At 50.9% G+C, this 11193-nt stretch overlaps 1 protein-coding gene across 3 annotated transcripts in view; it reads left to right on the top strand.

Moving 5' to 3' along the window:
• The window catches only part of ZBTB7C (zinc finger and BTB domain containing 7C), a 404866-nt gene that overhangs the window by 378939 nt on the left and 14734 nt on the right, over positions 1-11193 (top strand). For all 3 annotated transcript variants that reach the window (XM_021092801.1, XM_021092808.1, XM_021092798.1), the window contains one exon: positions 9661-10884. In XM_021092801.1, coding sequence (XP_020948460.1) covers positions 9677-10884 — 1208 coding nt within the window. In that variant the 5' untranslated portion in view covers positions 9661-9676. The remainder of the gene's footprint in view (positions 1-9660; positions 10885-11193) is intronic.

The following is an 11193-nucleotide window of genomic DNA, read 5'->3' as shown; positions in this document are numbered from 1 at the left end:
CCAGGCAACCCTGCACCTTGCTGGGGCCACATGCTTAGGTATCAGAGCATCCTAGTTCTAGTTCCAGCTCTGACACTAATGTGCCTCGTGACCTTGGGCATAGGTTCCTCTCTGTTCCTCATTTTTCTCATCTGTAAAATGGGCATAAAGTTTATGCCTCTTTGAATTAGGAGTACATAAGATGGGAGGAATGAAAGGAAAACGGAAGATTACAATGTCTTACAGATGCCGGCATGGCCCTGGGAATATTATCGGAAGAGGTGATTAAATAGTTTGATCTCTGAAAAACTGTACAGCAGGCAGGTTAGCCCCTGGTGTGATCCTGCCTCCCTCTGCCAACACCCCTGTTTCGGGGGCTGTGTCCCTCTTGGGCTTCGTGATTGCCAGCAGTGGTTGAGCCCCTACTGGGACCAGGAGCACATACCTCATTTGATCCACCAAGCAACTCTGTTGGGTGGACACCATGATCACCCCCACTGAACAGATGAAGAAACGGAGCTCAGGAGGGTAATACTGCATCCCAGAGGTCATCAGTGAGTCAGGCTGTGGACCCAGGAGGTCTGAAAGCAGGGCTCCCATGTTCCATCCCTCAGTAGTGATGTGGCCGATGGCCGTGGATCATCTTCCGGTGCAGGCTGGCTGCGAACAGCCGTTTGTGTGATCAGGCTCGGGATCCAGTTAAATGTGCTTTCCAATGGGACTGTGGAAACCCACAGCTTTCCACATCCAAATGATGTGGAGCAGTCCTTCTAGAAAAATCCTCTCTATCCTTGGCAGCTCCGATGGAAGCCTGCCCTGGTCCTTCAGCTCACGGGGATCTGTTACTCCCTGTCCACACCTCTCGTTTGCACTCAGTCCTGAGTCTCCTAGGCCTGCATGGGTCTCAGATCCCTCATGCATATCCCCCAGACCTGCCTCTGATCAAATCTCTAAAGTAAAACATGAGCTTTGAGGGGTGGGGTCCAAACTCCCCGACCCCCTAAGTTGGACTTTGTAGGGAGCAGCGTGGTAAAAGGGAATGAACATGAACTTTGGCACCAAATGCAGGCAGGTTCAGAACCTGTGGCTCAGACACTTGTGTGTGGCCTTGGGCAAGTCACTTACCCTCAGTGCTCTTGCTTTCTCTCTAAATTGGAGGTGATGATAAAAATACGTACTTTTCAGGGTGGCGTTTGTTGAAGAAGGCTTAGAGGTTTGATGACCACATGTTACAGCCACTTGATGAATGGTAGCTGGTGTTGATTGTTGTTATAATCGTTGGCTTGCTTGCTTGATTGATTTGGTTATTAGAACAGGACACAAATGATGACTCTGGAGGACTTCTAGAGCAGTGCATTTCTTTCTTCTTCTACAATACGTTTCTATAAGTGGAAGCCCCTCTCTCCCCTTCCAGTCGTTCCACCCCACCTCTTCTCTCTTCCTCTCATAGAAACACCCCCTCCTCATCTTTAGCTGGTGAGCTGAGGGCATACCCCACCTTCCTACAGTGAGAAAAGAGAAGGCAGGTAGAGTAGCCGAGGTGAGTGATGCTCATATTACACTTGAATAAATCATGTTAAATAAATAATAATAATACATATGGAGTTCCCATTGTGGCTCAGGGGCTTAAGGATCCGGCATTGCCATAAGTCGTGGCATGGGTCACTGGCTTGGATCCAGTGTTGTTGTGGCTGTGGCACAGGCCTGCAGCAGCAGCTCCAATTCAACCCCTGGCTGGGAGACTTCCATATGCTGCAGGTATGGCCATAAAAAAGGAGGGGGGGGATACGAATAAAATAAATAAATAATAAATAAATAAATTACAAGGCTGGAAATGAGAAATGCTGCCTGTGCCACTCCTGCTACTTGGACATACCTGGGCTCTAGAACTTTCCATGGAGGGCACAGGTCCAGAAGAGGCTGGGGTGGGCTTCACGTCTTCCAAAATGGGGACCACGCCTGCAAAGGTTTCACCTGCCCTGCATTCTGCTCCTTCAACCTCCTTTCTCCACTTCTGAGCTCCTCTCTCCCCCTTTCTTTCTGGTCTCTATATTTTTTCTATCCCTTTCCTATCAGAGGTCTGTATTTTACATCAGGCCTCTCCTAGCTGTTGAGAAGATTTGTTTTGTTTTACGTGTGTGTGTGTGTGTGTGTGTGTGTGTGTGTGTGTGTGTGTGTGTGTGTAATTTTCTTTCCTGAGTATGTTATTCTTGGAGACAGAGTGCCCTGGCTTGGTTGATGGGAGAGACAGGGGAGGGGGAGGGGCAGGCCAGAGGCCAGGGTGAGAAGGTAGGGGCTGGGCTTGGCATGCCCTCTGGAACACTGCTGCCTGTGAGCCCTGCAGGCATGGGAATCTTAGGGTCACCAGAGAAGCTTCCAGAGTGCAGGGTGGAGGCATTTCTTCCCCAAACGTCCATAAAACAGCAAGCTTCAGCCCCCCCCCCCACCTCCTGCCAAGGAAAACATGTCCCAGCTCCGAAGTTCCATCTGTTCCTCCAGGAGTGGGACAAAGACTCCAAACCATGCCACAGTGAGACATCACTGCTAGATAGACTAGTCTTCAGGTCCAGAGTCACCCAAACCTGTTACCTGCTTCCCATTGCCAGACCCACTTTGTGCTTCTAGCTCCTCGTGGTCATGACACCAATTATCAGATTTCCCATGTCCATCCAATGACAAGATGAGAAAAGAGAGGTCCGGAAAGGTAGCAGACCTCCAGAGTCACACGGCTGTGACTCCTGATTCCCGGGCCCAAGCAGACAGGGCCCCAAAAGCACAGGAGGTGGGACATTTGACATTTATCATAGTCCATCACTCCATGGGCTCAGATAAGATGCTGAACACCTACACCCCATCCAGCTCCTCTGTTTATGAAGGTGGGGGAAAGTTTAAGGAATTGTGGGAATTTTTCCTGAAAAACATTTTAAAATATTTTTGTCTATAAAGGAATAAGCCCTCAGCAAACAAGAAAAACGTGCCTGAAAGAACTAATTTCCTGAGGTCTTACTGATTTAGGCTTGTAATAGTTGAAGGGACATTTCACTTACAGTCTTTTCAGATGAGAAGGTTCTTCTGAGGGTCAGGACCCTGCTACCATTATGATGGCTTCATGGGACTTAGAAAAAGGTGTCATTTCCTTAGTACATCCACTTCCATCTATCCAACCTGTGTGGTTATTTGCTGATTTAACTGCCATCTGCCAGGAAACATCATGATAAATATCACAGGTCTATAAAGTCTATGAAGTGAATAGAATCCCTGTGTTACCTCTTGTCTTACCTATTATCTCCTTGTATTATCTATTATGTTATCTATCACTGCAATGAATTACTCTAAAACACAGCCACTTAAAACAGGAATGAACATTTATGGAGTTCCCACCATGGCACCATGGGATTAACGGCCTCTCTGCAGCACCAGGACACAGGTTCAATCCTCAGTCCAGCATGGTGGGTTAAAAGATCCAGTGGTACTGCAGCGACATTGGTGGCTCCGATCTGCTCCCTGGCTGGGGAACTCCATATATCTTGGGGTGGCCAAAAAGCCATAATGAACAAATATTTACTATCTCCCAGTTTCCATGAGTCAGGAATTCAGAAGCAGCTTTATTAAGTGGTTCTGAGTCAGTGTCTTTCATGAAGTTACAGTCAAGAGGTCAGCAGTGCTGCTATCATCTGAAGGCTTGACTGGGGCTGAATGCCCTTCCCTCCTGGTGGCCTACTCACACAGCTGGCCACTTGGACCTGCTCAGTCCCTTGCCATGTGGACGTCTCCACAGTACTGTCCCTGTGACACGGCAGCCAGAGTGAGAGGGCCAGCCAGGTGGACGGAGTGATGTCTTTCATGACCTCGCCTCAGAAGTCACACTTTCACAATCGCATTCACAAATCTCATTGGTTCCGCAAGTCAGCGCATTCACACGGGAGGGGACCACATGAGGGCATGAAATCCGGCCACCAGGAGGCAAGAATCACAAGGGACCATCTTTGGGTCTGCTACCTCCTTACATGTGGTGCTGATATCTAGTGAACCACCTACCCAACCCAACAGTAATTTCAGCACTGCCGAGTCCCTTCCCTTGGCCTCACCAATTATGTGCCAGGACTGTGCTAAGCCTTGTAACCATAGTCTGCCTTTGAGCAGCTTCTGGTCCTGCAGAAATGTCAAAAAACACATACATGATAAGGCAGAGTAAAATAAATGACAAGAGTCATCAAATGTTCAGGAGAACCGAAGGCTGGAGAGGCCCAGCATCTGAATTAGACGGACAAAGGATTGTCTGAGTGGGACTTTGATGTGTGGACCCCTGGAGGTGGAAGAGGACTGGAAATGCAAGATGCTGGATGTTTTCTCAGCATGAGCAAAGGCGCGGAGGTTGAGATGCAGGATTCGTGTCTGGGGACTGGAGAGTTGAGGGCAGGAGTATATGGGAGGGTACATCTGGGAAGAGCGTCATGGCCACTCATTCCATCTAGGTGTGAGCACTACTTCCAGTAAACCCAGCTGACCCTCAGCTCCATCTCCTCCTCCCCCACCCCCACCCCCAGCAGAGTTTTGCCAACTACCCACCACCACCGAGGGGGCCACCTCCACAGAGAAGGATGGGTCTAGGGAGCAACAGGCTGATCCAGGGCTGAGAGGTGCTGCTCCTGGTGGCCTGGACTGGGAGGTCTGGACATGCCAGCTACTGAGGCTGGCCAAGCTTTCTGGGAAGACTTCTTTGGCCCCAAAGCCCTCCCTGAAGGCAGGGAAAACTGCCTGCTGACACAGTTCCTTCCCACCCTCTATGAGGGCACCCCTGAGCACCTCTGAATGCCCAAAGGCTGGGCCACTTGGTGGGCATTAGCAGAGACCACTGGCCATTCCTGATTACCTTACAGATCAGAGGCAGGGGCTAGACTGGTTGTGGTTGAGAGTGTGGCCTGGAGAGCCAGATTGCAGGTGTAGACTTTTATGCCATAGCTTACCATCTGTGTGATTTATCCTTTGGTGCATTGTGGACCCCATCTGTAAAATGGGGATGATGATCATGATAAGAACTAAACCTCAGTTATTGTGGAGACTGAGCAGACCTGAGGGCAGACAGAGATCCTGATCCCTCATTTGGGAAATGCATTGTTCAAGGCTGGAAAGTTGGTCTGCCGAGTGAAGGTGCTGTCCTATCCTCCCTGTCTGTCCCATGGGGCGTGAGCCTCTGAAGTGGGGAGCTGGTGGCCAGGAGATGGAGACCATTGTCCATTGCATGGAAAGTTACGCTGCCCCTGGTGTGGAGCATTCAGAACCAAACGTAGCTTGGACTTGAGGTCTCCCCTCTGATCAGGACTCAGGGGGCTGCCTGCTGACCCTCAGCCTGGCTGCCTCCAGGACCTGCAACAGCCATGGCCACCCGAAGGAGCCACCTGGCCTTGAACCTGTTGCCTTGCCCTCTGCAGTCTCCTGTCTCCCAGCATTACAGCGGGAGCAGCCTTGGGGTAGAGGGCAAGGAGGGAGCCTCAAGAAGTTTCTCTCCTCTGCATGGCAGGAGGCAGCCTCAGAGATCTCTGCAGCTCAAACACTGCAGAGGTTTGGGAACACCTTCCCTGGTCAAGAGAGAAGAAGGGGCACCCCACACAGGACACCAGGGAGATATAGGTAGATGTGGTCCATGTTTGTCTGCTAGAGAGATGCAGAAGTGGAATGGTTTCTCGGTAGAGAGAATCGAGTTGAACTGGGCCATTGAGAGCAGAATCCGGCCCCCCAGTCCTGGAGCATCTTTGTTGGATGGCCTGCTTTGCACATGCTTTTCCCATAGCCTGGAACTCTGTTCCCCACATCATCCCATGACTGGGTCCTTCTCACCATCCAGGCACAAGCCCAAATGACATTTCCTCTGGGAGGCCTTTCCCACCACCCTGGATAAAGTAACCTCCCCTCCCCCCTCCCCCCGCTGCCTCATGAACTGCTATAGACAGATGGTAGAGAGAGGTGGGGACGAGAAAGATGTGTTGATTGATTTAAGTTGTTTCCTATCATTTTTTATTTTTTCATTTTATTATTATTTCTTGGTCTTTTTGTCTTTTTCTAGGGCCATGTCTTCGGCATATGGAGGTTCCCTGGCTAGGGGTCAAATCAGAGCTGTAGCTGCCGGCCTATACCACAGACACAGCAATGTGGGATCCAAGCTACATCTGCAACCTACACCACAGCTCATGACAACACCGGATCCTCAACCCACTGAGCGAGGTCAGGGATCGAACCCACAACCTCATGGTTCCTAGTCGGATTCGTTAACCACTGAGCCACGACGGGAACTCCTAAAATTTTTTAAATGTTAACAAAATTATCCATTCATATTTAGTTTTAAGAAATACCACAGGCATCCCAGCTACCCTTTACCCAGTTTCCCCCAGTGGTAACATCTTTCAAAACCATAGTAACATCATCTGAGATCATGACATTGAAATAGTCAAGATACGCAAGATTCCCATCATCCCGGAGAATCTCTCGAGTTGCTGTTTTATAGCCCCCACCCCTCCTTAGCTGCTAGCTGCCACTTATGAGTTCTCCATTTCTACAACTGTGTCCCCTGAAGCCTGGTGTATGAATGGAATCATACAGTATGCGACCTATTGGCATTGATTTTTTCACTCTGGTTCACCCAGATTTCTTATGTATCAACAGCTCATCCCTTTTGTTGCTGACTAGTCCTCCATGGTGTGGATATAACGCAGTTTTTTCAACCGTTCACCTATTGAAGAACATCTGGGTTCTTTCCATTTATTGGCTATTATGCAATAAGCTGCTAGAAACATGTGCATACAGGTCTTTGTGTGGACATAAGTTTTCATCTCTCTGGGATAAATATTCAAGAGTGTGCTTGCCGGACCAGATGGTAATTCCATATCTAGTTTTGTAAGAACCCACCAAATTGTTTTCCAGAGAGGTTGTACCCTGTCACATTCCCACCAGCAAGGTATGAATGACCTAGTTTCCCCACAGCCTCGCCAGTATTAGGTGTTGTCCCTCTGTTGTTTTAGTCATTCCGATATTTGTGGGGTGATATCTTATTCCTCTTCGGTGAATCTTGCTGCATCTTTATCACAGTTGTTATGTCCCTGTAAGCTCTGCTAGAGCAGGGGCCTGTGTGATCTGCCCTCTGCACATCCCCAGAGCCCAGGGCAGTGCCAGACACAGGGAGAAGCCCAGGGACAATATAGGAAATGAATGCATAGCTGGTGGGGTCTCTGGCCCTTTTAAAGATGAATAGGCAGGAAAGAAGTAAGGTCTTTGCTCTGGAACACCTCGTGAACACCTGTCCAGGTGGGATTGCTCAGGGAAGGTTAAGGGGTCCCTGGGGCCTCTGGGTCCCTAGTGCCTCTGGGTCTCAATCAGGGCCCATTTTATGGGCTTGGCTCATCTCCATTCTCCTCTTCTGCTGCATTTGTGCTCTCAGGATAGAAATATCCAGCAGATAAGTATGTAGGGATCCCCACATCTCTTGCCACTGAGGCATGGGGTTTCCAGGCTTTGTTTTCCTTTTTCTTTTCTCCTCGCTAACATTTGCTAGCATTTATCCATATGGGCCAGGACTAAGCTCTACTCCGAAACAGCAGGACCCTCTGTGCTCTGGCCTAAAAATTGAGGTGGCTTGTTGTCCAGGTTGAATCCACTGACTTGAGCTGTGAGTTCTGTTCCCTTGAGGGAGGGGTTCCTGCTGTCCTCCATCAGGCCCCTCCCTCCTGCCCTCATCCCTGGGCACACACGGTGTTTAACGTACATATTATGCTGAGGTGTTTCAGAAGAGGCTTATCCCCACAGGGATATGTTTCCTAGAGAGTAACAAAATACAGCCATGATAAATTAGCTAACAATGCTCTTGGATTTAATATTGAATAGAAATTTGAATATTTCTAGGTTAAATGGCTCACAGATATACATATATAGGATGTGAGGATTTTTTTTTTAATCAAGAATTGCAAATGAGGAGAAACCTCATCAACTAAGAGGAAGCCAAAATGAAGGTCAGAAGGCAAAATACAGGAGTTCCTATTATGGCTCAGTGGGTTAAGAACCTTACTAGTTATTATCCATAAGGATGTAAGATTGATCCTTGGCCTTGTTCAGGGGTGAAGAATCTGCTGTGTCAGGGGGCCGTGGCGTAGGTTGCAGATGTGGCTCGGATCCCATGTTGCTGTGGCTGTGGCCTATGCTGGCAGCTGCAGCTCTGATTTTATCCCTAGCTTGGGAAGTTCAGTTCCATATGCTGCGTGTGCAACCTTAAAAAGAAAAATAAAAAGAAGAAGGCAAAAAAATAAAAGAAGAAAAAGGCAAAATACAGAATACATAAGGCCCCCTTCCCTTGTGCTGGAAAATGGGCCACCAGACTGGTTCAAAGATTCCTAGTAGCTGTGTCAGGTTGCTAGGGCTGCGACAGAATCATGGACTGGGGCTTAAACAACAAAAATTCATTTCCTCACAGTTCTAGAAGCTGGAAATCAAAGATCAAGGCGTCGGTAGGGTTGGTATCCTCTGTGGCCTCTCTCCTCCTCTTGCGGATGGCTGTCCCTCCGCTGTGTCCTCACACAGTCTTCCCTCTGTGTGTCTCCACTCTGATCTCCTCTTAAAAGGGCATTGGGGAGTTCCCGTCGTGGCTCAGTGGTTAATGAATCCGACTAGGAATCATGAGGTTTCGGGTTCGATCCCTGGCCTTGCTCACTGGGTTAAGGATTCGGCGTTGCCGTGAGCTGTGGTGTAGGTCGCAGATGCAGCTCGGATCCCGCGTTGCTGTGGCTCTGGTGTAGGCTGGCGGCTACAGCTCCAATTCGACCCCTAGACTGGGAACCTCCATATGCCATATGCCGCGGGAGCAGCCCAAGAAATGGCAGAAAGACAATAAATAAATAAATAAATAAATAAAAGGCATCGGTCATACTGGATGAGGACCTATGCCTATTCCTCTTTTTAACCTGAATTACCTCTTTAAAGTTCCTACCTCCAAATACAGTAGTACTCCAAGATACGGGGTGTTAAGACTTCACCCTATGAAGCTGCGTTCAGGGAACAACTCGGCTACTGTGAAGTAGCCCGTTGTCAGTTCAACCTGCATCAGTAGCCAAAAGTAGCAAGACGTGAGTCTATTACAGGAGTCGGAGGCTTTGTGAAACAAGCCATAGCGTTCTCCCCGCGGGAGCACTGAGTCATAGGAGAAAATTCCCCCTTTGGCCCTTGACCCGCAGACGTTGTGTGAGTCACTTGTGGACACCATTCCCGTAGCACAGAGTGCAGGGGAGTTTCACGTGGCTGGCCATCCTCGTGTTCAGGAATTGCACATTCCCAAAGCGAGACTCAGTGAAATCGTGCCCAAGAGAAGATTCCATAGTTCCTGCTCGACAGCAGACACCAGCTGCCCATGAGAAGCCCAAGTTCAAGGGTCTTCGGGGTCCCGGGAAGAAGCCAGTGGTACAGGGAGAACGCCCCAGCTAGCCAGGGGGGATCTGAAGAGCAGGTGAGGTTGGGGAAAGCTGAAGAAAGGGGTGGCTTTCTAGCTGAGGAGGAGGAAGGGGAGCCCCAGGCCAAGGCAGGAGTCAGCAGGGGGCAAGCACACCCCCCAGCCTGGCCTCCTGGGACCAGAGTCCCAGAGCAGGTGTCCCCTCCTGGGGCCACGTCCTCTAACCCGGTCTCCCTCTGTGTGTGTCCCCGCAGGGCTCCGGCTGAGAACATGGCCAATGGCATTGACGAGCTGATCGGCATTCCCTTCCCCAACCACAGCAGCGAGGTCCTGTGCAGCCTGAACGAGCAGCGGCATGACGGGCTGCTCTGCGACGTGCTCCTGGTGGTGCAAGAGCAGGAGTACCGCACCCACCGCTCTGTGCTGGCCGCTTGCAGCAAGTACTTCAAGAAGCTCTTCACGGCCGGCACCCTAGCCAGCCAGCCCTACGTCTACGAGATTGACTTTGTCCAGCCCGAGGCGCTTGCTGCCATCCTGGAGTTCGCCTACACCTCCACGCTCACCATCACCGCCTCCAATGTCAAGCACATCCTCAATGCGGCCAGGATGCTGGAGATCCAGTGCATCGTGAACGTGTGCCTGGAGATCATGGAGCCTGGGGGGGATGGGGGGGAGGAGGATGACAAGGAGGACGATGATGATGACGAAGATGATGAGGAGGAGGATGAAGAGGAAGAGGAGGAGGAAGAGGAGGAAGAGGACGATGACGACACGGAGGATTTTGCCGATCAAGAAAACTTGCCTGACCCGCAGGACATCAACTGCCACCAAAGCCCTTCCAAGACGGACCACCTCTCGGAGAAGGCCTATTCGGATACTCCCAGGGACTTTCCCGATTCCTTCCAGGCCGGCAGCCCGGGCCACCTGGGCGTGATCCGGGACTTCTCCATCGAATCTCTGCTGAGGGAGAACCTGTACCCCAAAGCCAACATCCCTGACAGGAGACCCTCCTTATCTCCATTCGCCCCGGACTTCTTTCCACACCTCTGGCCAGGGGACTTCGGTGCCTTCACCCAGCTGCCCGAGCAACCCATGGACAGTGGGCCCCTGGACCTGGTCATCAAGAACCGCAAGATCAAGGAGGAGGAGAAGGAGGAGCTGCCCCCACCCCCACCACCGCCCTTCCCCACTGACTTCTTCAAGGACATGTTCCCGGACCTTCCCGGGGGGCCGCTGGGCCCCATCAAGGCAGAGAATGACTACGGTGCCTATCTCAACTTCCTGAGTGCCACCCACCTAGGGGGCCTCTTCCCGCCCTGGCCACTGGTGGAGGAGCGCAAGCTGAAGCCCAAGGCCTCTCAGCAGTGCCCCATCTGCCACAAAGTCATCATGGGGGCCGGGAAGCTGCCTCGGCACATGAGGACCCACACCGGGGAGAAGCCATACATGTGCAGCATCTGCGAGGTCCGCTTCACCAGGTGCGCTCGGCAGCCCCGTGGGGGCCGGGGGAGGGCCAGGGCCTGGGGACGAAGAGAGACCCAGGTCAGGGGAGAGCCAGCCGAATCCTACACACACACTGGCTTGCTCAGCAAGCTCATTGCCAGAAGGCGTGGTAGGCGTTACCTGGTGCAGGGATTTTTCAGATAATCTAATTCTGTACCATATCAGGTAAAAAGCCATAAAGTAGATAAGAGCAGAGCTGTTCTGCTTAAGGCAGAAGTGGGGGCCTTGGGGAGTTCCCACTGTGTCTCAGTTGGTTACAAATCTGACTAGGATCCATGATGATT

Source organism: Sus scrofa, chromosome 1, assembly GCF_000003025.6.
Source record: "Sus scrofa isolate TJ Tabasco breed Duroc chromosome 1, Sscrofa11.1, whole genome shotgun sequence".
Taxonomy (NCBI): Eukaryota; Metazoa; Chordata; class Mammalia; order Artiodactyla; family Suidae; genus Sus; species Sus scrofa.
This window is presented reverse-complemented; position numbering and strand designations above follow the sequence as displayed.